General features: G+C 52.9%; 1 protein-coding gene across 1 annotated transcript in view; it reads right to left on the bottom strand.

Moving 5' to 3' along the window:
- Window positions 1-21,446, bottom strand: part of RYR1 (ryanodine receptor 1) — a 117,620-nt gene extending 96,174 nt beyond the window's left edge. The window contains exons 1-19 of the mRNA XM_072779013.1: window positions 21,332-21,446; window positions 15,411-15,530; window positions 14,361-14,465; window positions 13,206-13,280; window positions 13,042-13,120; window positions 12,620-12,732; window positions 12,206-12,299; window positions 11,033-11,126; window positions 10,804-10,878; window positions 9,871-10,027; window positions 9,569-9,733; window positions 7,739-7,860; window positions 7,074-7,269; window positions 4,151-4,286; window positions 3,974-4,069; window positions 3,772-3,890; window positions 2,968-3,101; window positions 1,679-1,920; window positions 925-1,117 (exon numbers count right to left, since the gene is read on the bottom strand). Coding sequence (XP_072635114.1) covers window positions 925-1,117; window positions 1,679-1,920; window positions 2,968-3,101; window positions 3,772-3,890; window positions 3,974-4,069; window positions 4,151-4,286; window positions 7,074-7,269; window positions 7,739-7,860; window positions 9,569-9,733; window positions 9,871-10,027; window positions 10,804-10,878; window positions 11,033-11,126; window positions 12,206-12,299; window positions 12,620-12,732; window positions 13,042-13,120; window positions 13,206-13,280; window positions 14,361-14,465; window positions 15,411-15,530; window positions 21,332-21,379 — 2,363 coding nt within the window. The 5' untranslated portion in view covers window positions 21,380-21,446. The remainder of the gene's footprint in view (window positions 1-924; window positions 1,118-1,678; window positions 1,921-2,967; window positions 3,102-3,771; window positions 3,891-3,973; window positions 4,070-4,150; window positions 4,287-7,073; window positions 7,270-7,738; window positions 7,861-9,568; window positions 9,734-9,870; window positions 10,028-10,803; window positions 10,879-11,032; window positions 11,127-12,205; window positions 12,300-12,619; window positions 12,733-13,041; window positions 13,121-13,205; window positions 13,281-14,360; window positions 14,466-15,410; window positions 15,531-21,331) is intronic.
- Window positions 21,447-25,301: the final 3,855 nt, after the last annotated feature.

Below are 25,301 nucleotides of genomic sequence, written 5' to 3' on the forward strand. Positions count from 1 at the left end.
GCTACCCTGGAATCAATGGAAAGTTCTGGGAAAAATCACTGGGCAGTCATAGAGTCATGGAAGTCATTTAGGGTCATAAAGGAAAGTATAATGTCAAAGAGAATGTCTGAGGTCAATGAGAATCACTGGAGAATCAAAAAAAGAAAGTGTGGGGTCATTGAGCAGTTAATGCAAGGTCATGGGAAGGTCCACTGGAAGAGACCCTGGCTCAACAGAGTATTTGGGGGATATCAGAAGGTTTCTGGGAGACCAAGAAGGTCATTTGGAAATGACTGAGAATCCAATGTAACTATGAAATAACCCTAATCACCACTGAATGGCCACTGAGGAGCCCTTCATAGAGCTTGGGATCATTAGGAAAAGACTGAGCTATTGAGAGGTCTTTGAAATAATTGGGTTCAATGAGGGATTGTGGTCATGGGGGGATTATAGAGCAATTGGAAGATTACTGGGAGTTGCTGGAGTCATGAGAGCTGTTAAGAGCTTGAAGTCACTGGGAGAGTCCAAAATTATCTGGGGGTCATTGGGAGGGTCTAGGGTTACTGGAAGACAGCTGTCACTTCTGGAGTCATTTGGCAGTCACTGGAATGGCGTAGAGTCATTGAAGAGTCATTTGGGAATTAAATGGGAGAGTCTGGGGCTCTGAGGTCATTGTGCAACTTGGGGGACACTTGAAGGTCACTGAAAGGATATGGGGTTGGGAAGAAGCTGAGGTCACTAGAAGGGTCCGGGTCATTGGGAGGACACTAAAGTGTCTGAGACCACATAGAGATCACTGGGACCTTCACATATGGATCTGACCAGTCAGTCTTGAGGGCAGGCTATAGATCCTGGCCTTACAGGAAGTCATGTTGTGACTAGGGAAGCTGTCTTGGAACAGTTGCAGGTCTGGGGCCTGGCAATGGGGCAAGGGCAAGTCCTCACTTGACACCAGCTGAGAAGCTGACAACAGGGAAGAAGAGCCCATCCAGGTTGAAGGCCTCAAAGACACCCTGCACAGGACAGCCATTGATGCGGAAGGAGATGGACGGTACACTGAGGTCCAGGCAGCAGCTGACCACGTCCTCAGGGGCCAGGAGGTGCTGTCCTGGGGAAGTCACCAGGCGTGCCACGTGTCCTGCATTGGGGTCATTAGGGAGGGGTCAGAAGTCAGAGGTCTCAAGACCTCATTGGTCAGAGACCAATGGTCTCAAGAGACAAGAGGCAGATATTAGAAGATCCTATGGGATCTAGATCCTAGCAACCCTAAGGTCAAATGTTCCTATGGAGGACCCTGAAGCTCTGAGATTAGTGAGAAGGTCAAATTTCCCCCAAGGCTAGGATCTTGAGAGCTGTGGGGTCAGAGATTAAAGTTATTCTGGAGTTAGAGTTCTCTCTGAACCTTTGGGGTAAGAAGTCAAAGATCAGAAGTCATAAAAATCTGGGAAGTTTTCTAGGATATCTAGGGCCAGAAATCGTACATCTCCTGGGGTCAGAGTTCAGGAGCCTATGAGGAAATGAGTTAAGGCCAAGATTCTGGAAGCTTTAGGGTTCGAATCTTGGGAAATTAGGAGTAAAGTGTCAAAAGTTGGCCTATTCTGGGGATCAAGATCCCAACAACCCCAAGATACGTGGTGAGAGTCTTGAAAACTTTGGGGACAATAGTCAAGGATGAAAGCCCCCGGAAGGGTCCAGGTACCTGTCCAGAGATGCAGCCCATCAAAGCCGTAGGAATAGAGGTCGTCGCCGACCCCATTGCCGCCCCAGCCCTCGCCGCCCCCTGGGTAGGGGCTGTAGCCCTCAGTGAGGGCCCAGCCCACCCGCAGGTGGGTGGCCTGAGCTGTCAGGAATGGAGCCACCTCGTCCACCATCACCTCAAAGTACCATTTGCCGTATTGCGTGGAGCCCTCTGCTCGGCCCACAAAGATGTTGGGGCGGATGCTGCAGGAGAGACAGGACAGGAGAGCAAGTGAGGGAGAGGTGGGAACAGAGCCAGGTTGTCACAGGGGTGAAGGTGGGAAAGAGAGAAAGAGGAGGAGAGATATACACAGGAAAAACAGAAGGCAGAGACATGGAGACAGAGAGAAAGCAGAGACAAAGACAGAAAGAGACAAAAAAAAGAGAGAGAGAGATGAGGGGTGGCTGGCTGGCTCAGTCAGTAGAGCTTGTGACTCTTAATCTCAGGGTTTTGAGTTTAAGCCCCACATGAGATGTAGAGATTACTTAGAAATAAAATCTTTTTTTTTTTTAAGATTTTGTTTATTTATTTATTTGAGAGAGAGCATGAGCAGAAGGAGAGGCCCAGGGAGAGGGAGAAACAAACTCCCTGCTCAGTAGGGAGCCTGATGCGGGGCTCAATCCCATGACCCGAAGATCATGACCTGAGCTGAAGGCAGATGTTTAACCGACTGAGCCACCCAGACGCCCCTAGAAATAAAATCTTAAAAAAAAAAAAGAACAGAGGAGCGTCTGAGTAGCTCAATTTGTTGAGTGTCTGACTCTTCATTTCGGTTCAAGTCATGATCTCAGGGTTGTGAGATTGAGCCTCGTGTTGGATTCTGCACTGGGCATGGAGCCTGCTTAAGATTCTCTCTCTCTCTCTCCATCTCTCCCTGCCACTCTCTGTCTCTAAAAAAACCCAGAAACAAAACAAAAAAACAGAAACAAGACAGATGAATGAGAGATAGAAAAAAGAAATGGAGAAGAAATAGAGACAGACACAGACAGAAACAGAGACAGACAAAAAGAGATAGAGGAACAGACAGAGGCAGAAATGGAGCAGGAGAGAAGACAAGAGGAGTGGGAGCCAGGGGTGAGCTGGGGCAAGAGTGGACATCTGTGAGGACCAAGTGTTGAGTCCTAGGGTGGCAGACATTGGAAGGGACATCCACCTGAATGTGGAGTCTCTGAGTCTGGGAAAGGGTTGAGAGGTTCTGAGATCTGTGGTCAGGGTAAGGCTGGGCTGGGGTCAGAGTTTAGGGGTCAGACCTGGTGACATAGTTGATGAGGTTTGTTTGCAGCAGAAGCTCACGGCCAGGGAGCAAGTTCTCAGTAATGAGATCTTGGTTGGAGCGCACGGCCACACCATTGCACACACACAGGGAACACAGCACGTCCAGCACCTGGAAGTCAAGGTCAGAGGTCAGGTTGCGAGAGCACCAGGGCAGGGAGTTTATGGCTGGCCTACCGTGGGAAACCAGAAGTTAAGGATAACTTGCCAGGATGGGAGATGGAGATTTTTGACTGTGAGGAGGTGGTGAAAGTGGGAGGTCAAGGCTCACGGAGGAAGGTCAAGGGTCAAAAGGAAAGGTCAGGCTAGAGGTCACAGGAGCTGAGATAAGGCACCAGCAGTGTAAGAAAGGAGAGACTGGAGGAGGAGGCGAGGGGTCAGAGGGAGGAGAGAAAGGGTTGGTTAGGGAGAGCATGGGGGTCAAGAGAAGATTTTGGGTCAGCAGGGGGACAAGTGGTTAACATACATGTGTGAGGTGGTCAGAAATCATGCACTGGGGACGGGTAGGACCCTGTGGCAAACTGGAGAGTATAGACACAGCCCACCTCAATGCTACAAAATTAGAAATTTAAAAAAATATTTCAGAGATCTAATGAAGCACAGCTGTGGCCCAGAATCCATTAAGAACTGTCTTAAACTTACATCTCGTGTTGAGATGGAAGCGTGTGGAGAGGAGTCCAGGTAAGAGATAAGATTGGGGAGCAAAGTGGAGCATTCCAGGGCATGTGGAAAAGTCAGGATTCAGAGTTTAGGGGATGAGAGGTCGGGGTGGGGGGGCCAACCTTGTGGTTCCTCCCGTGCTTGTCCAGGAGGGAGATGATGGACTTGATGTGGTTCTCTTGGATGATGTTCAGCACCTCAGGACTCTCAATCAGGACACAGTACAGCACCTCCAGGATCCCTGTGCAGATGGCAGAGTGACAGGTGAGGGGAATGTGGCCCCCCCCGCCCCAGTCCCCATCCCCTCCCCTTGGGTTCTCCTACCAGACGAGGCCTCCAGCCTATCCAGCTTGCTGACCAGCCAGTCCAGGTTGGTGGAGAAGAGGGCACAATTGCTACGATTGCCACGGATCAGGGAGGCTGAGGGTGGAAAGAGGGGGTTAGACCCAATGGGACTGAGATTCTGGGGGCCCTAGGGGAAGTCAGGATGGGGCGCCTTACCCAGGAGTTCATAGAGCAGGTTCACAATCTCTTTCCAGGACTCGGCTGCCTCCTCCCCTGCAAATTCCGCAAAGTGGGCAGCAGTTGTGTAGACATTTAGGCGGTCAATACAGTTCAGGACCAGGGAGAGCATCCCCTGGGGAAAACAGGGTGATTCACCACAGGAGTCCCAGGCCCTCTCTTCCTTGCCTTTCTTGGATTTGCTAATTCATTTCTTAAAAAAAAAAATTTAGGGATCCCTGGGTGGCGCAGCGGTTTAGCGCCTGCCTTTGGACCAGGGCGCGATCCTGGAGACCCGGGATCGAATCCCACGTCAGGCTCCCTGCATGGAGCCTGCTTCTCCCTCTGCCTGTGTCTCTGCCTCTCTCTCTCTCTCTCTCTCTCTCTCTCTCTCTCTCTGTGACTATCATAAATAAATAAAAAATTTTAAAAAAAATTTTAAGGGACGCCTGGGTGGCTCGGTGGTTGAGCATCTGCCTTTGGCTCCGGTCATGATCCCAGGGTCCAAGATCGAGTCCCCCATGGGGCTCACCACAGGAAGCCTGCTTCTCCCTCTGCCTATGTCTCTGCCTCTCTCTGTGTGTCTCTCGTGAATAAATACAATCTTTAAAAAAAGAGTCAAGAACATTGTTTCATGTGGCTGTAGCTCATTTCCCTTGCTGAGTAGTATCCACACCCGTTGTCACCGTTGTGTGGGCGTGCCACATTTGTGGATTCATTCTGGGGCTGCTGGACATTCGGACTGCTTCTAGCTCTTGGCCATCATATATAGCGCTGCTGTGACAATTGCTGTATCTATACGGTGGGGACCATACCACTAGTAAGAGGCAGAACATCGTGGTGGAGAGCACAACCAGGTGAGAGTCACACAGAGTGGCTCTGCCACCAACTAGTTGTGCCCTTAGGAGACCTAACCCTCCTGTAGCTCCCAAAGTGAAAGTCCTCACTATAGTCTGACCCTTGTCACCTCTCTGCCCTCATCTCCTCCCACTCTGCGCCTGGCTTACCCTGCTCTAGGTGAGCACAGCTATGGCCTGGCCTCCTTATGGTTCTGGAACCCACCAAGCCTACTCCCTGTGCACCTGCTCTCCCCTCTATCTCCTCTCTGTCCCTCCCCCAGGGGGCATGTGGCTGCCCCCCCCCTCTTTGTATATTGTTTATTGGAGTTCGATTTGCCAACATATAGCATAACACCCAATGCTCATCCTGTCAAGTGCCCCCCTCAGTGCCCGTCACCCAGTCACCCCATCCCCCCACCCACCTTCCCTTCCAGTACCCCTTGTTGGTTTCCCAGAGTTAGAGGAGTCTCTCATGTTCTGTCTCTCACTCTGATATTTCCCACTCATTTTCTCTCCTTTCCCCTTTAATCCCTTTCACTATTTTTTATATTCCCCGAATAATGAGACCATATAATGTTTGTCCTCTGATTGACTTACTTCACTCAGCAAAATACCCTCCAGTTCTACCCATGTTGAAGCAAATGGTAGGTATTTGTCGTTTCTAATGGCTGAGTAACAGTTAGGCTACCTCTCTTCATTCAGGACCTCTCCCTGACCACCCTATTTTGAATTGCAACAACCCAAGCACTCCCTGCCATTGCTCCACTTTAGTTTTGTATTCAGTATTTATCATCATCTTATATACCATATAATTTTCTTATTTTGTTAATCATCTATCCTGCCCACATGTCAATTCCATAAAGACAGATTTTTGTTTGTTGTGTTGACAGCTGTAACCTCTGGCATATTTGTTGGGTAGATGGTTGTTATTTCATTTCTCTGAGCTTCAGTGACCTGAAATAAGGTAATTACAACCCCCATGGTTGCATCAGAGGGATGCCGTGTATATAGCACTCTTAGCACACTATAAAGGCTAAATTTAAGGTAATAATAACCACTAACACTTATACAGCATCTGCTATGTGCTGGCACTGGGCTGGCATATGCTAATTCTACTCCATAAGTAAGCTTTGTTATTGTTCTATTATCATTTCTGAATCAGATGGGGGGTCCCTGGAGAGGAGGAGGGCCAGGCTGTTAGGTTTTTTTTTTTTTTTTTTTTTTTTTTTAAGATTTTGTTTATTCATGAGACACATAGAGAGGCCAAGGAAGAGGCAGCCTCCCTGCGGGGACCCTGATGCAGAACTCGATCCCAGGACCCCGGGATCACGCCCTGAGCTGAAGGCAGATAGATGCTCACCACTGAGGCGTCCCAGGCCGTTAGCCTTTAAACGAACATACCCCCCCCCCCCCCATCACCTTGTGGAGACCTCAGATCTCCAGACCTTTGTCCAGTCCGCTCCTCACGTCCGGCTCAGTCCCCTTACTCAGTCCCGGTGCTAAGCGGAGGCCCCTCCACATCTCAAACGCACTGACCCCCAGCCCTTGACTCCAACTGAGGGCCGTCCCTGCACTGCACCCTTGATGCTCAGTCGCCTCCGGCCCTGCCCCCATCCCCGTGCCCCCCTCTGCTTCGGTCCTCCCAACTGCAGGCCAAGCCCCCACAGACACGGCCTCGTGAGTCCCGCAGCCTCCCCTGACTTGTTCCCAGGCCTGACAGCCTCCACAGCCTTAGCCTCCGCACCGGCCTTCTCTCGGGCCCCGCCTCCTTCCCGGCGTGAAGGAACGAGGCACGCCGCACCCCCTTGGAGCTGGAGGCGTCGGGCGCTCACAGGCACCGCCCCTGCTCTGCCAAGTGCTCCGCCCCTCCGTCAAGGCTCCGCCCCCAACCCAAACGCCCCGCCTCCGCGAGGCCCCGCCCCCTCTTCTGTGCCCCGCAGCCCGCGGCCCCGCCCGCTCTCCGGCCACTGCGGACCTCCCCGGGTCCCTCAGGCTCCGCCTCGCCCCGCGCCGCGGCCCCGCCCCGCCCCGCCCGGCCCCGCCCCGCGCCCCAGGCCCCGCCCCTTCCCTCGCCGCGGCCTCACCTCCTCCTGGAAGAGGCTCTGGCGGTTGCGCAGGCTGCGCAGCTTGCTCTGCTTCTCCTCGTGCTGCAGCTCCTCGGAGGGCGGCTCGAAGTAGCCGATGAGGTCCTGCAGGCTCAGGATGACGCCCTCGATGGGCAGCGCCGTGCCGGCTGGCGGCCCCGAGCCCCGCGGCTTCCCGCTGAAGCTGTCCAGGCCCCTGAGGGAGGCGCACGCGTCAGCAGTGAGCCCCAGAGCTGACTCCCGTGGGGGGCTCGCGAGTCTCTGCCCCCGGGCCCCCGAAAGGACTCGGGAAGACTGAGATCGGAGAGACACGGACATTGGCCCGACGTCGCACAGCGGCCAAGGACAGAGCTAGGACTGGGACTCACGCCTGTGTAAGCACAGGAGGGTGTGGAAGCAGGTGTCCGGCTGGGGAGGTCCAGGATCAAGGGTCTGGGTGTCAGGGGTGAAGGGGGATGTGAGGTCAAAATCATGGTCATCAAGGTCAGATTAGGGGTCAAGTGTTTAGAGCTCAGAGGTTTAGAGGTTAGGGATCCTGTGTATGTTAGACACGGTGTGGAAGTTAGAGGTGATTAAGGGGGTCAGTTGTGTGACCACCAGGAGCTTGGGGGTCAAGGTGTGGCCTGGCACCGGGGGGGGGGGTGCAGAGTGGGCAGGTGGCTCACTTGATGAACTGGTTGTACAGGCCAGCAGTGCTGTAAATCATGCGGGCAGCCTGGGACTCCTCCTGCTGGCAGCGGGTCAGCGACAATGCGTCATCCATGTGGCCTTCCTGGTGCAGCATGGCCTGGAAGTGGGAGGACAGAGAGGGCAGGGATGGGCCGGGCCACCAAGGGCGACACCCCCAGACGTCCATCCAAACTCCAGCCCCAAAGCTGCCCCCTGTCCTCCACTGAGTCTCTCTGCCAGACACCCCCTTCTATCCCTCTTCACCTGACTCCATTCTCTTTCCCCAATCTCTGTGTCCACTCTCTGTCCCCCTTTTTGTCTCTGTCTCCCGCCCTAGCTCTCTCACATCTCTCCCCATGCCTGTCTCTTCTCCCTTTCCCTCTCTATCTCCATCTCTCTCTGCCTGTGCCTCTCTTCATCTCTGACGCTGTCTTATTTATCTCCAGGCCAGACCCTCTCCACCTGGTACCCACTACTGACTTAACATCCCCCCACTGGAGAGCTCTAATGGCACCCCTAACTTAACATGTCTCAGACTGAGTGCCTGACCACCTTTCTGTAAGATGAGACCATCAGGGCTTCCAGCTTTCGCCTGGGCTGACCCTCCCAGGGCCTCATCCAGTCCTGTGGCTGTAAATACCACCCACTGTTCACAACTCCCACATCTTCCCTCGGGCCAGGCCCGTCCCTACATCCTCGGATCCGGTATCCAACCCCAAGCCTCATTTTTTGCAAAACAGGTGTCTCCTTACTCTTCCAACTCATTCACTCTATATTGAGGGGCCCTGTTCTAGTCCCTGGATCCCTGTCATCCTGAGCTGACACTTCACTGTCCCTGACTCAGTTAATGGCATTTCCCAGGTGGGAAATGCCAGGACAAAAATCATGGCATCATCTTCAACCCCTGACCCTCTCACCTCGAAATCCAGTCTATCAGGAGGTTCTGTTGGCTTCACTCTCAAAATACAGCCAGAATCGGCCACCTTCCCCACTCCACAGTCCCGACCCTGGTCCTGTCCACTGTTTTTTCCCCACCCGATCAGGGCAGCAGTCACCTCCCTGGGCTCTCTACTCCAGCTCTGCTCCCCACCCCCACCCCATCTCTCCCCACAAGCAGCTAAGGAACCCCGTGATCCTGAGTCAGGTCACCTCCCTGGCCTGCTCAAAACTCTCTTAGGGCTCTATCTCACTAAAGGAAAAGCTGGGACCCTCCCCATGGCCCACAGGGCCCCACATGATCTGCTCACATCTCCTCTCTGTCCTTATCTTCTAAGACTCATCCCTCAATCACTGTGCTCCAGCCAAACTGGGTCTCCTTTCTGGTCTTGCAACATTAGCCAATCTATTCCAACCTCAGGGCCTTTGCACATGCTGTGCCCTCTGTCCAGAGTGGCTATGTACTGCATTAAAGGCAGTTCATTGACCACATCTCAGAATTGGGAGGGCAGGAGACAGATCTGTATAGCTCGCCTACTTTCCCACACACACATCTAGAATAACTGGGGTACTCAATAATTTGCCAAATGTTATTCTTGGTCAGGTTGCCACTGTCTCTGTCTCTCTGTCTTTTCCGTCTCTCCTTCTCTGCCTTTGTCTTTCTCTGTTCTTCTGTTTCCATGTCTTCTTGTCTCTGCCTTTCTCTCTCTCTCTGTTTCTCTCTCCCTCTCTGCCTCTCTCTCCCCCTACCTATCCCTCTTTCTTTTTTCCGGTTTCTCTCAATCTCAGTTTCTCTCTCAGTCCTGCCCTCAAACTCCTGAAGGCTCAAGCACGACCACCTCCCAGTCCCCTGCTGGCACTCCCACCCCTTCCCCTTGCCAGACACCCACCTTCTTCTTGAGCACACCAAGCCGCAGAGCCTTGGGGTCCGGGGCAGCATAGGTGAGCCACAGGCCCGAGGCCACATGCTGCACGAAGCACAGTGACTCCCCATACTTGATCTCAGGGGGACCCATGCCGTCCACATCCCGCTTGGGGGCCATATCCAGCTTCTCCTGCAGAGGCAGGGGATAGAGGTCAGCCTCCTCGGCCTGTGCATTTAATTGGGGAGCTCCCCTGAGAACCTGCAGAGTGGGGGACTGGGGCCGGATTTGGGGTTCCAAGTGAGGGAGGGCACCCTGACCCCACTGACCTTGGAGATGCGGAAGCAGAAGGAGGTGGCCTTGGTGTGGGCCTTGCTGGCATCAACCACCACCAGGCCCTGGTCCTCGGTGAGCGCCAGGTACCTCCCAGTGGTGACATGCCTGATACGAAGCGGCTGGCCCCAGCGCAGGTGGCTCCCACTCCAGCTGCAGAGGGCGAGGGCGTGGAGGGTCAGAGGACCGCCCACCAGTCCTCCCCTGGACACCACAGGCTTGGTCCAAACCTCATCAAGCCCCTGCCTCTTTTGTTTTTTTAATTAAAAAAAAATTTTTAGGGGATCCCTGGGTGGCGCAGCGGTTTGGCGTCTGCCTTTGGCCCAGGGCGCGATCCTGGAGACCCGGGATCGAATCCCACATCGGGCTCCCGGTGCATGGAGCCTGCTTCTCCCTCTCCCTCTGCCTGTGTCTCTGCCTCTCTCTCTCTCTCTGTGACTATCATAAATAAATAAAAAATTAAAAAAATAAAAATAAAAATAAAAATAAAATAAAAAAAATTTTTTAGAGATTTTATTTATTTATTCATAAGCGAAGCAGAGAGAGAGGCAGAGACACAGGCAGAGGGAGAAGCAGGCTCCCCGCGGGGAAACAGATGCAAGATTTGATCCCAGGACCCCGGGATCACAACCCAGGCCGAAGGCAGATGCTTAACTACTGAGCCACCCAGGTGCCCTGAGCCCCCAGCCTTCTTCCAGGGTGGGGCTGCTCCCCACATTTTTACTGGGGACCCTCAATCTCTCCCTCAGGAATGCCCACCCTCCCCTAAGACCTTCTCCTCTGGGATTCTAGGACCCTGAAGACCCTCCTCAGGGTCCTGGGCTCCCCAGATTTTCCCTCACAACTCTTTAGTATCTTTCTCAGATCTTCTTTCAGCACTGTCTCTCCCCTCCCAGGCCCCCCAGGAGCTCTTAGCCCCAAACCCCCACCTGATTCTCAGTGGCTCCAATCTCCAGAGGGAACGGGCATGGGTGCACACAGATCCCCCCTCATAGTGGACAAGTCTACGGGCAGGAGAGAAAATGAAGTCAGAGGTTCAGTCACCAGCCTCCCAGAATGGGATCCCCAGCCCCACCCATGAGATGCTATCCCCCCCTGCCTATTTCTACCCTCCCCACTCCTGCCTGACATCCAGGGCCCCTGGTCCCCATCCCAGACCTGCGCTGGTCCTCACTGTCAGCGGGGGAGATGGTTAGACACTCGTCCATGTGTCCATGAAAGAGGCGGAGGACGTGGCCCCCGGTCACGTAGCCTGGAGAGGAACAAGGGAAAGTGGTCACTGTGAGGCTGGTGCCCTGGGGAGGCCTGGGAGCCAAAGTGGAGGCCAGGGGTCCTGCTTCTCTCCTGTGGGAGGCCAGGGCCGGGTCTGGGGGTCTGCAGTTGGAGATCTGAGTTTCAGGATCCGAAGTGGCAGTCTGAGATTTGGGCTAAGTTTGAGTTTGATATAAGCTTTAGGGTCTGAGATAGGGAATCTAAGTTTGGGGGTCTGAGTGTACAGGGCTGAGGTTGGGGGAGTTTGTGGGTTTGAGTTTGGATTTTGAGGTTGGGTCAGAGGTTTGAGTCTAATGTTCCCAGATATTGGCCTCTGAGTTCCAGGGGTCTGGGGTTGGAAGTCTGGGGCTAGGGTCTGAACTTTGAGTGTTGATTTTGGAGGTCTGAGGGTGGTATCTGAGGTTTGGGGTCTGAAGTCAGAGAGATCCGAGCTTCAGAGTTAGAAGCTGCTGGGTTTGAGATTAAGGCCTGAGTTCCAGGATCTGTGGTTTGAGTCTCAGTTTGAGTGTGAGCTATGGGTGTGAGAACTGGGGTCAAAGTTTAGGGGTCATGCTATGGGATCCTAGCATGAGGGCCTGAATTTGGAAAACTTTAGATATTTGAGGTTAAAGCTTGGAGGTCTGAGATCTGTTGGCTGAGGTTTGGGGTCTGAATTAGGGATCTTGGTTTGGGTATCTGAGTTTGAATTTGGGGGTCTGGGTGTGGGAATCTGAAGTCTCCATCTGTGCTTGTCATCTGAGGCCTCAGGATCTCAGGGATCAGCTCCAGATGTGATATGTTCAGCTTTGGATTTAAGGGTCTGACCTCCAGGACTTGAGTTTGGCGTAAGCGCTTTGGGGTCTGGATTTGGGTGTCCAATACCGAGTTTGGAGTTAGGGGTCTGAGCTCCAGGGTTCTGGATATGGGGTATGTTGGATATCTAAGTATGAGGGTCATAATTTGGAGAGCTAGGTTTGGGGTCTGAGGCTCCAATGCTCAGTATGGACATGTTTGAGGGGCAATGCGGGAGGTCTGTTTTGAGGGGTCTCAGCTTAGGGGCAGGAGGCCTGGGCCCCTCACCCTCTTCGCAGCCGGAGCAGATGGGGTTCATGTTCCATAGCGTCTGCATGAAGGAGGCGTCAACCTGGAGCTCCCCACTGGCCGTGGACAGGTGCTGGGGGCAGCCAGGATGTGGCAGTCAGAGGCGACAGTGGGGTGAGCAATAGATCCAGAGTCAGAGGCCAGGACCACAGGTGGAAGCCGTGAAAGCGGCAGACAGGAGACAGAAAATCAGAGATCACAGGTCAGGAAAGCAAGATCAAACTGGGAAATGGGGCACCGAGGACCAGAAACGGATGTCAGAGGTCAGGGGACCAGGACTCGGGATTGGGACGTTGGGGCCAGAGAGTGGGGACCGGGGATGAGGAGGTGGGCGGTCCCGTGTGCCCCCAGCCCTGGGGCAGCAGGTGCTGTGCTGGGGGTGGGATTGCTCACCAGGTAGCGCTCTGAGGAGACACTAACGAGGATGAGGTCATCCCCGACGCGGACCTTCTCTCCTTCGGACCTCTGCTTGGAGGCCGGGTGCGCCGTCCACCAGCAGGCCTCTCCTGCGGGGCGGGGAGTGCCGTCAGCATGAGGGCTACCACGATGCCCTTCCCCAAGGATCCCCAGCCCGCGAGCCTCCCCAGGCCTCTGTCCCAAATTCTCCCATTACCCCCACCTGCTCCTGGCCTCGTGGCCTCCATTCTTGCCCTCAGCCCCTCGGCCTGGGGTTCCCCACGCTGACCCCCTTGTCCCCTGTGCCCCTGTCCCCAGAGCGTTGCTGTGGCTGCCGCGCCCCCCCACGCCTGCACCTCCTGCACCCCGACCCCTGCCTGCGGTCTCCCCATCGCCGCCCTCCCGCTCCAGCCCCGCACCTGTGGCATCCTCCTGCAGTCCCACGTCGAAGGCCAGCTTGTCAGTCATGGAGCGGGAGGTAGTAAGGCAGCTCAAGTACTAGGGGTGGGGAGGGCAGTCAGCCTCCTCCTGGCAGGCCCTGCGTCCCCTGCCCCCGCCCCCCCGCCCCCGTGCTGGCACTCACCATGCCGCTGTGTGTGTGCCGGAGCAGGATGGCATGGCCGTACAGGAGTGTCCTGTGGCCCCCGCCCTGGGACGACTGCGGGGGGAGAGGGGGCACAGAATGAGGACAGGACCCCCGAAGGCATCTGGCCTATCCCAGATGGCAGGATGCTCCCCTATAAAATCCCATGCTCAGGCCTGGACACAAAGAAGCCTTAGCTCGGACCCTTAACAGATTCTTTGCCTCAGTTTCCCCATTCACGAAGTAGGGGCTGTGTCTTGGAGAAGCCCGTGGATAGGGTGTTTTCTATTCCCCAAAGCCCACTCTGTCCTCCCTGCCTCCTTAATCTGGTTAACCAAGTCCCAAAGTCACTCAGGGAGGCTGAACCCTTGTTCCAGTTGCCTGGGGACTCTCGGGGAAGCCCCAGGACCTCATAAACCGGGGACCTTGGCTGCTTTTGCTGTAACCTGTCATAACACAGCTGAGCGGCAGCCGGTACACACCAGTGTAGTCCTACCAATTGTTGAATATTTGAACATCCCCGTAGGGACCTGCCCTGTGCTGCCACACACACGCACCCCCAAGCACAAGGAGACTCGGCCTCTCCTGGGAGGGAACAGGGGTGACACCCGGTCTTTTGATGGCATCATGCCTCCTGTGTTGGCTGTCACATGCCCATGCTCTGAGGGGGCCATGTGATGGGGCCCATGATCACATGGCGGACCCACCCCGGGAGCGGAGGGGACCCACACTTGGGGCAGGGGGAGGTGAGGGGGGAGTCCCATGCAGAGAAGAGCTGGGATCGGGGTTGGAGGAAAGGATGGGCGAGAGGAGAAAGGAGCGGGTGGGGAACAGGGGCTCAGAAGCCTCCACCCCTTTCCTTCCTTCCTGCCTGCCTGGCCTGTCTGGGCTCCACAGCCCCTGACAACTGGAGTGGGGAGACCCCCAGCCCCAGTGTGCAGGATGTGGGCCCAAGAGGCGGGCCCTGGGGTCAGGAGAGGTGGAAGGACAGGTGACACCCAAGGCCAGACCTACCCACTTATCCAAATTGAGGGCCTGTGAGGGGCGGGGCAGAGAGAGGAAGAAGAGCAGATGGTGAAGAAGCCCAGACGCCCCCCTCCCCGCGCCACCCTGCCCCCCAGCCGCCACCTGGCCCGCCCGGACTGGGGGCCTCACCTCCACGCCAGCCTCCACCGTGTTGGCCAGCATCTCCTGCAGGGCTCGGACGGACAGGGACTGCTCCAGGACGAAGCAACAGATGGCCAGATCGGGGGGCACATTCTGGGGGTGGGCAGATATGAGTGGGGGGCCGGAGGGCTCCTGAGTGCTGGTCTGCATACCCAACCCCTTGGAGACTCAGACCTGACCCCAGCACGCCAAGAAGCCCCTGCCCTCTGCTACCCTTCCAGACCCCCCAAATCCACACCAACATCACAGAAAATATGCCTCTTCCCTCAAACACCTAACCCCACCCGAAGCTCACAGAAGCTTCCACACCACCTCCCGCCTGAGTACCCCACACCCCACCTAATCTCAAAGGGAGCGGCGGCCCTCTCTCAGACACGGGGCACCTGCTCACACACCGCCAGACTCCGCCGTCCTTCCCCTGCAATCCCCAAGGAAGCCCCGCCCCTGCCGTCACCATCAGATTGTCCCCATTCCTGCCTCCTCCCTCAGACACCGTGAACACTCCTCCAAATCACAGGAGGGGCCAACCTTGTGCCTGCCTCCTGGGTCTCCTACCCAGCCACCTCAGACTCCTGAGCACCCTCCCTCTTGGACCCAAGGCTCTCGGACCCCCTCAGAGCCTCAGCCTCCTCCGCCATCTGACTCCACAGCCCCTCTGTTTCCCAGCCCCCCTACCCATCCCCCCCACGGTCACCTCCACCCTCTTCCACTCTCTGACCCTGAGTCCACCTCACCCTCAGACCTGGGCTCCCTGCACTCTCAGCTTCTAACTCCCTCCCCAGTCAGCACCCCCCCCCAAACAACATCCCTTCAACACTCCAGGCCCTTTAATTTTGGATCCCACCCCCTGCCCCCTTTAGACACCTGCCTCCTGAGAGTCCCGAGCCCCTGCCCCTCCCTCCGCAGACCTCCACCCCTACCTGCCCCAGACCTCTGGCCCCCTTTCCCTCCTAGCCCTTTCTCTCCCCTCGGAACCCCCTCTTCAGACCCAGACCTTCTCCTCTTTGGACCCTGCCCACCCCCGGCTCCCACGCAGACCTGGGCATTGCTGGTGGGCTCCAGGAAGCAGAGGCGGTTGCCGAAGCCCTCGGCGGCCAGACAGAGCTTGAGCTGCTCCTTGAGAACCGTGGCGCTGCACTGCAGGACCACTTCATCATCCTGCGAGCAGACTGTGGGGTCAGGGCTCCCGCAGACACTGCGGACCACCACGCCACCCTTCTCCTCGCCAAAGAGACGGCGCCTGATAAAACCCACCTCACAGTTTGTCACACGGGGGCCCACACTGAGGGCTCCACATGCTTCTAACGTCCCATGAGCTAGGAGCCAGCGTCATCCCCATGTTAAAATGGGGAAACTGAGGCACAAGGAGGGGGCACAGATTGTCCAAGACTGCACAGCTGATAAGGGGAGGAGCTGGGATTTGAACCCCCGTCCTGCTGGCTCCAGTGGGGTCCGCAAGGTGAGCCACTGGAGGTGGAAACTATAAGCACTCCAAGTTCAATGGCTTTTAAGCTCAGCCTTCTTTAGTTGCTCTTTTGTGTATTGTTTCAGTAACAGCTATCCATTAAGCAATGCTTTCTCTCTCTTTCTCTTTTTAAAAATTTATTTATTTATTTAAATTTACTCATGAGAGACACAGAGAGAAGTAGAGACACAGGCAGAGGGAGAAGCAGGCTCCATGCAGGAGCCCCATGTGGGACTCGATCCTGAGACTCCGGGATCACACCCTGAGCCGAAGGCAGACACTCAACCACTGAGCCACCTAGGCGTCCCTTTTTTTTTTTTTTTTTTTTAATTTTATTTAAGTTGGCTCCATGCCTAGCATGGAGCCCAATGCAGGGCTTGAATTCATGACCCTGAGATCAAGACCTGAGCGGAGATCAAGAGTCAGATGCTTAATTGACTGAGCCACTCAGGTGCTGTGAGGAGTGCTTTTTATTTATTATTTTTTAAGATTTTATTTTATTTGAGAAAGAGAGAAAGAGCACAAGCTGGGGAGGGGCAGAGGGAGAAGCTGAGCAGGGAGCCCGATACGGGGCTTGATTCCAGGACCCCGGGATCATGACCTGAGCAGAAGGCAGATGCCTAACCGGCTGAGCCACCCAGGTGCCCCCAAGGAGTGCTCGCTAATGACACGTGACTGCAATGCCAGAGCCCAGACTGCATCCTGGGTGGAAGGGGACATGCCGCAAGGCACTCCCGGTGACCGCTGGTGAGAGCCAAGCAGGACGGTGACAGATAATGCCATCAGAGCCACACTACAGTTCCTGACATTGGTAACTATACTGCAGTTTTGTAAGAAACCCTTGTTTCTTTGGAAACAGCTACCGTAGTATTTTAGGTCTTGAGTATCTTGGCCACAACTCATCCTCAAGTAGTTTAGGAGGAAAATGTGACCAGAGAGAGGAATGGGGGAGAGAAAAGGATAAATGTTTGGCAGATGTGCCAAATCTTCACACGTGGGGAAAATGACTTAAGGCCACGTGGGAGTTCTTCAAAGTAACCTTGCAAAAAAAAAAAAAAAAAAACAAAGTAACCTTGCAATTTCGCTCTAGGCTGGAAACGATGTCAAGATGAGACGCTAAAGTTTTAGGTAAAAAAATCTTTTCTATGTGCTGAGTCCCATTTCAAGAACTTAACACGTATGAACTCGTTACTGAATCCTCTGAGATGAGTTCTGTGATGTGAACCCCTGGAAACTGAGACCCAGAGAGGTCAAGTAACTTGCCTGGGGTCACACAGCTGTCATACGACCTAGCTGGGATTTGATCTCTATGCCACACTCTTAGGACACTAGACCATATGTTAGTCAAGTAGCCCATGTCTACAGTTCTAACTAATATAAAAGTTCATAGGGGAATGCCCAACATTTTGACATCAGTCAAAAATGATAGAGACCCCAGCTCTTCACCGCTGAGTCAGGCAGTGGTTATTTCCTTTCACGGCTGAGAAAACAGGCTCAGGGAAGTTCAGCGTCCCGCCTGAGGTCACACAGCCTCCAGCCCTTCTATCTGTCGCATTCCAGCCCCCAGAGCACACAGGCGGCCTCAATCTGCTGCTCAGCCAGGGAGGAAGGAGAGGTTTGATCTGTGGGGCAGGAGGCCCCCACAACTGCTCTGCCCTGAAACCTCCAACCTCGACACCCTGGCGCACCCTGGGCACTTGTGTGTTCCTAGGCATGGACAGTTTGCATGTGTCACTTAGTGTCTGCTAGGCCTTGCGCTCAGGGCTTTACATTCATTCAGACAATTATTGAATCAGCGATCGCCAGGCCCTGATCTACACACTGGAGGCAGAGCAGCAAATAAAGCAGACAAAGCCCCTGTCCTCATGGAGCTGACATCCTCGTGGGGGACACGCAACAAACAAGCGAACAGATTCACAATTTTCATGTCAGCAATCCGTGCTATGAAAAAAATAACCCAAGCTGATATAAGAGAGTGGCTTTGGAGGCAGGGGTGACATCAGTGAGGGGGTGAAGCGGCAACCTCTCCAAGGAGGTGACATTTAAGCCTCATCCGAATAACAAGAAGGGAATCAGGCCTGTTCTGCAGGACGAATGTTCTAGAAGTCAGGGCAGCCTGTGCAGAGGCCTGTGGCCGGAGGGAGCCACGGGTGCGGAGGAAGAACAAGGGTCACAGGAGGCTATGGCAGCAGGAGCGAGAAAGCGGGAGGAAGTGAGCCCAGAGAGCTTTTGCATGGATCCCTTGCATCCTTAGGGTATCTATATTTGCGCCCATTTTCCAGATTCGGAAACTGAGGCTCAGAGAGAAAAATTAAAATCACTAGGAAGCAAGCAAATGACAAACCAGGATATAAACCAGAGACCTGGAGGCCTAATCACTACACCAAGATTCTCTAACTTCCTCCTGCCACACAATGAGCGGAGGTGGCCTGGTTACACATGCAGCTGCCTTGCTGCCTTAGTTTCCGACCCAACACCAAGAGCATGATTCAGTGGCTCTGGAGTGAGGTGAGCAGGGAATCCGGACCATGACCCGCCCCCAGGAGGCACTGACATGGGCCATGCTTTGAGAAACCCCAGCCCAGGTAGGGCTAGAGGTCACCACCCATCAAATGGAAATGAAGTCATTTTGGGGGGCCAAGGCCACCATGCTTAAAAAGTGAAATAAGGGGCAGCCTGGGGGCTCAGCGGTTTAGCGCCACCTTCGGCCCAGGGCCTGATCCTGGAGACCCGTGGTCGAGTCCCACGTCGGGCTCCCTGCATGAAGCCTGCTTCTTCCTCTGCCTGTGTCTCTGCCTCTGTGTGTGTGTGTGTGTCATGAATAAATAAATAAAATCTTTTTTTAAAAAAGTGAAATAAGGGATCCCTGGGTGGCTCAGCGGTTTAGTGCCTGCCTTTGGCCCAGGGCGTGGTCCTGGAGTCCCGAGATCGAGTCCCGCGTCGGGCTCCTGGCATGGAGCCTGCTTCTCCCTCCTCCTGTGTCTCTGCCTCTCTCTCTCTCTCTCTCTATGTCTATCATAATTAAATAATAAAATAAATAAATCTTAAAAAAAACAGTGAAATACAGTAGAGCAGGAGCAGAACATAGAAACATGCCCCTCCTGTTCTAAGGTTTATCTACTTTTTATGAAACTTGTTTCTGGTAAAAAATAGCTGTGTGCAAAATGCACCCAACTTGTCTGTAATAGCACAGATTAGAAGTGACCCAAATCCCCCAGCAGGTGAACTGATAAATTATGTGGCACATCCACACAGTGCAGTACTGCTCAGCAACAAACAGAAACTTTTGACACACGCTACATGGATAAATGTCAAAAACATGCTGAGTGAAAGAAGGAAGGCAAATGAGCATATATTGTACATGAAACCCCCGAAAGCGCCTGATAGAATGCACAGTGACATAAAGCAGATGGACAGGGCAAGTATTGCAAAGAGCAAGAAGGAACTTTCTGGGGTAAAGGAAATGTTCTAGGTCTTTATGATGGTGGTTACATGGGTGTGTAAAGTTTGTCGAAACTCATTGAACTATGATACCTAAAATGGGTGCAATTTATGGGACGTCAGTTATACCTCAATAAAGTTGGGTTTTAAAAATAACGTGTGTGGGACGCCTGGGTAGGCTCAGCGGTTGGGCATCTGCCTTTGGCCCAGGGCGTGATCCTGGGGTCCCAGGATCAAGTCCCACATTGGGCTTCCTGCATGGAGCCTGTTTCTCTCTCAGCCTGTGTCTCTGCCTCTCTCTCTCTTTGTGTCTCTCACGAATAAATAAATAAAATCTTTTTTAAAAAAATAAATAATAAAAATAACATGTGTATTTGCACGGACTGGATTGCAAGATAAAATCTCTTTCTTATTGGTGGGATGAGGTCCCAAAAGTGTGAGAAAAACACTACACAATCTCAATAAAGTTTAGGAAAACAGATCTATTCTGGGGCCAAGAGATGCCAGGACCAGAGCTCTAGAAGCCAGCGCAGGTTAACCTGGCAAGTCTGAGCTCAGTTCTCTTGTGAAAGCAAGAGGGCTGGGTCCCAGGGGCATCCAGAGATGGCACTTCCTGGCCTTGACCTTGGGCAAGTGACTCTACCACTCAGGCCTTGGTTTCCCTCAAATCTCCCAGGGAGATAAAGATAGGGCCCTACCTCAGAAGATAGGGCAGGCGAGGATATAATTAGATGTCTCAGGAGACTGAGGCCCTGGGCATGGGGCCTGATGTAGAGTGGCTGCTCAAGGGCTGATGGCCATGGCCATGGTCTTATTAGGGCCAGGGAGGAGGGGAGAGCCCAACCCATGGTGTCTGCTAAGGGGCTGGAGCCGGGGCAAGAGTCTAGGGTGAAGCTAGGCCTCCTCCTGTGGCCGAATGACCAGCTGTCTCTATCTTTCACTACCAGCCTCAGCTGTTCGTTCCTCCCTCCCAGGAAACCGGACCCAGCTCACCAGGGTCCTATTCTGGGGCCCGGAATGCTGTGTCAGCATTTCCCAGGGCCTGGGAGGAGGAGGGGAGGGGCTAGCACAGGGTCAGCAGACCTGGCCCCGAGAGAGAACATCCCCTCCCATACTCATCCCCTCCCATACTGGCAGCCCCACATGCAGCTCAGCCCCTGGGAGGGAAAAGTGGGAAGGACTCTGAGATGGGCAGCCCCTCCCCCGCATCCTCTCCCTGTCCCCTGCCCAGGCCCCAGAAAAGCCGGCTATTCTGGGAGGGACACCTGTTGTTCCAATTCCCATCCCTGCCCCCCAGCAGGGGATCAGAGAGGCCAGGAGAGACCGAGCTAGGGAGGCAGAACAAAATGCAGAAGGCCTAAAGCCAAAGAACAAAGACAGAGACAGAGACAGGGAGACAGAGATGGAAAGACAGCAACACAGAGACAACCAGAGAGATGGATAGGGAGAGACACTACCCAGAGACCATTAGCAGCCATATTTGGCCCTCCTACCCACAAGGGAGGAGGGAAGAAAGAAGACCCAGAACCCTAGAGTCCCCCCCCTCCCCAGACCCTCAAGGGCTGGGAGTTCAAAGAAGTTAGGTCCTCCAGGCCACCCCAGCCCCTTCCCAAGAATTTAAATTAGGTCAGAGTCTGGAACAAGAAGAGAATCAGGCCTAGGTTGGGGGGCGGGGGGTGAGGGGGAACAGCTAAATTAAGCTCAGGAATTAGAACCACCTTCCCCAAGTGCCGGCTTCCAGGGTGGTGGGAGGGGGTGCTCCCTCAACAGTCCCTCTTTTCTGGGACAAACAGCTAAAGTCAGAAGAGAGGGTGGCCGAAGATCCCCCTCCCCATTCTGCAGTCCCAAATTCTTCTGATTCTCTATGATGAGAAAGGTGAGCGAGCAGGAGAGACAAAAAAGGACAAAGAGTGACAGCCACCCAAAGGGACAGAGGAATAGACTCCGAGACTCCGAGACCACCAGCAATCAGGACAGAGACATCCCGAGACAAAGAGACACTCAGAGGGCCCCGAGAGATAGCCCCAGAGACCCCTAACACAGAGATACGCACCGTCCGCAGAAACTGGACCTCATCCTCGCCCTCTCCTCCGTCACCCATGATGTCGAGGCCCGAGGGGCGCGGGCTGAGGTCAGGGAATAGGAGGAGGGGGCCGCAGGCGGGGCGGGTGGGCTGGGGGTGGGCTGGGGTCGGAGACCTCTGGGGCACCCGCGGGGTCGATGGAACTGCGAGGAGGAGGAGGACTCGCGTGCTGGACAGAGCTGGGAGGAGGGCCCCGCCCCCCGGCTCCCATTGGGCCAGGCCTCCAAGGCCACGCCCCCTCCCGGAGCCCCGCCCGCAGGCCCCAACCCCGGGCCGGAGGTAGGCGTGGGTGGCCTGGAGGTTGTAGGCGGAGCTTCTGGAAGGTAGCTGCCCCCTCTCCACCTCCCTGGTAGGGAAGATGCCCTCATTCTCCCATTTCACAGGGAGTAAACTGAGGCTCTGAGGCCGGAAGCCTCCGCTTCATGTAGAACAGCACAGCTGGGGTGCACGCCAAGGCCTCCCGACTTTAAAAACCACCATAGTTAGTGATTAAAAGCAAGGGCTGTGCAAGCCAGGTAGTCTGGATCTGAATCCTAGTCTTGGCGTGGCAAGTGTCCTTGGACAAGTCACTTCTCCGCTCCGTGCCTCAGTTTCCCCAACTGGGAAGGAGACTATTAATAATACTTACCTCACAGGACATTTGCAAGGATTAAATGAGATAATTTATTTATAGAACTTAAAATTTTTATATTTAAAGATTTCTTTAAAAAATAAAATAAAGAGTTCTTTAAATTTATCTGAGAGAGAGAAAGAGCACGAGCAGGGCAGAGGGGTAGAGGGAGAAGCAGACTCCCCGCTGAGCAGGGAGCCCAATGGGAGACTCAATCCCAGGACCCTGGGATCATGACCTGAGCCAAGGGCACAGGCTTACCTGACTGAGCCATCCTATTTACAGCCCTTAGTACCAATGCATAGTAAATATTATGTAAGTGTTGCTTACATCATCATCATCATCACCATTTTAAAGTCTTCTAAGGCAGAAATAATAGCCATAGCAGATGTCTTTTGTGTGTCTGTTGTATTTGAGGCCCCAAAGATATTTTTACCGCATCTCATTTACTTGTTCCAACAATGCTGCTATTATTCACATTATTTAGAAGAGGACATAAAAATGCATGGTTCTTACCACATGTAATTCTTAGGACTGGAATGAATGATGTAGTTCTCACAACAACCTTGTGAAGTCAGGAGCCTTATGGTGCCCATTTTCCAGATAAGGAAAGCAGAGGACCATGAGCTGGGATGACTTGCCCGGGGCCACACAGAGGCTGAGCAAAAGATCTGAACCCAGAGTTATGTTCTTACTCATTGCACTTTATTGTCTTGATATTTGCATAAAATCTAGTTATAACAAAAACTCAATTCCTCAGGCCCAGGCCCAGCTTCTCCCCAACCCCCAGAGTTCTAACCCTCCTTCTCCCCTGGGGCTCCCCTGAGCCGATGAGAGCCACTAGCTGGACTGTCCCTTTATGCAGCACCCCACTGCAGAGGGCTGCACCTCTTGCTCTGGCCTGAGGCCTGGAGGCGGCACTGGCTCCTCTGGCTCCCCACCCGCCCTGGGAAGCTTGGGCGGAAGCCCTCTGCAGTTCCCTAAAACAGGCAGCTGTTGGGCCTGGAGGTTCCGTGCAGGATATCACACATACCTGGGCCTCCTGCCAGTCGTGCATCTTCGTGCCTCTGGGCCTCAGTGTCTTCATCTGTCAGTTGGGCTCATTTGGAATAGTCCTCAACACGGGAGGGGTAGTCATGGGAAAGATCCCATAAGGAAACTTTTTAGAGCCTATGATATGATAACTTATTGACACATGTAACTTCTTGATAATCCTAAAATTATCAATAGCATGTAATGTTATCTATTAAGTTATACAAAACAGCATCTTGCAGGGGTGCCTGGATGGCTCTGTCGGGTAAGCATACGCCCTCAGCTCAGGTCATGGTCTCAGGGTCCTGGGATCGAGCCCTGCATCCGGCTCCCCACTCTGCTGGGAGTCTATTTGTCCCTCTTCCTTTTGCCCCTCCTCCCCACTCATGCTCTCTCTCAATTAAGTAAAATCTTATAAACAAAACAAAACAATATCTCACAGTTCAATAAAATTATACATAAAATGTTAAATGTATAATAGGTTGGTATGTGTCACATAGTTAAATATTGATATATTGATACAACTGTCATAACACAACACATGAGGTTGTACCATATTCTTGAATTATATCATGCGTAATTATATACTTCTATATTTAGGCTAATATAACCACACAATCCAATGTAATTATGTTTATATACATTCTATAGCACACACTTGTATATTAAATATTAAATTTCTCCTTAGAATTTTATATATAATATAAAATTATTCTGTGTCATTGTGCATTATATCATAAGATATTAATAGTGTTTGGGTTTTTTTGGTCAGTCATCATGATGTGTTTTGAGACTTACCCGTGTTGCTCTATGGACACCTGTTCTGTAGCTATGGGGGCTTTGCAGGACTGCCTGGCATCTATCCTCTTGGGGTGACACCTGGGCTGCCCCTGGCTCATGTGATCGTTATATGTCTCTTCACGGGACTGAGAACGAATGTTCCAGTACGCACACCCAGGAGCTAACTGCTGGGTGGTAGCTCCAAGCACACACTGAATTTGACTAAGTAGTGCCAAGTGGCCCTTGGGAATGGCCCCACAGTAGCAGAGTTCCCAGGGCCCCACATCTCCAACTTTCACTTGACATTTTCCAACTTCCAATCTTTGCCAGACCGATGGGATGACTCACTGTTTTAATTTGCACTTCCTTGATCAGTTACCAAGAATTTCTAGCATCCTCTCAGGTGCCTATCAGTGTCTTGGGGTTTCCTGGTCATTTGCTCACACTCTCTTGGCCCATTTTTCTATCAGAGTTGGTGTCTTTTTTTTTTTTTTTTTTTTTTGCTGGTTTGCAGCTGTGCCTTTCACCTTCTAAAGATTATTCTCTCGTTGATTTTAGATATTGTAAATACCTGTTCTTGCTCTGTCATCTCATCTGATATTCGTCCCCCGGTGTCCTCGTTAAAAGAAATCCTTATTCTGATATTAGCAAGTGCATCCTTTTTCTTCCTTATGAGTTTCTGTGGTTTGCTTCAGAAGTCTTTTCCTTTGTGGTTGATGGTGTTATTGGTGGTATTAACCATCCTTGCTGGCCTTGAGGGTGGCACTTTGTACCAGGGCCTTTTCTGACCTCCCTCCCTGAGGCTTCTCTGGGTCTCCAGGGGTTGGGGCTTGAGGGTACATGGAGACATAACCAAGCTTGGTTCAGCCAGCAATGTTACATCATCTCGTATGATGCAGGTGCTGGGGAGATGGGCTGACAGACAGCCACATCATGGACAGCACCATTTGAAACTTGATGGGGTGAGGGAGGGGGTAAATAAGGAGGCAGGGAGAGGAAGAGAAAGAGTGAGAAGGCCTGAGACTATTCGGGGTATGCCACGTAATGGAAAAGTTAAACAAAAAGAGCTCGGTTCTTGTCTATTTAGACATGAAATGTTCTGGCATGTAAAAAAAAAAAAAATCCATGGTGACTTCTTTTGGTGAAAAAAAAAGAGAGTGAAAACATACTTCTAAGAGCATTCTGGTTGAATTGACTAACGCACCAGGTTTGGCAGAAGCATATTAATTACTATGACCCATTTATTCTACTCCTGGGTATCCACCTACAGGATTGCACACTTGAATGTTCAGCAAAAGACAAGGTGCTAGAATGTTCATAGCAGTCTTACTCACAATAGCCCCACGCTGGAAGCAACTCACCTGTCCATTACAGGAAAATTGCTCAGTAAATCACAATGCAGGAACAAAAAAAGTAATAACTACAACCAAGTATAAAACATGAAAGAATTAAAAAAAAAAACATGGTTATTAAGTGGAAGAAGTCAGACACAATCAGTTATTCTATTTATAAATAACT

Source organism: Canis lupus, chromosome 1, assembly GCF_048164855.1.
Source record: "Canis lupus baileyi chromosome 1, mCanLup2.hap1, whole genome shotgun sequence".
Lineage (NCBI taxonomy): Eukaryota > Metazoa > Chordata > Mammalia > Carnivora > Canidae > Canis > Canis lupus.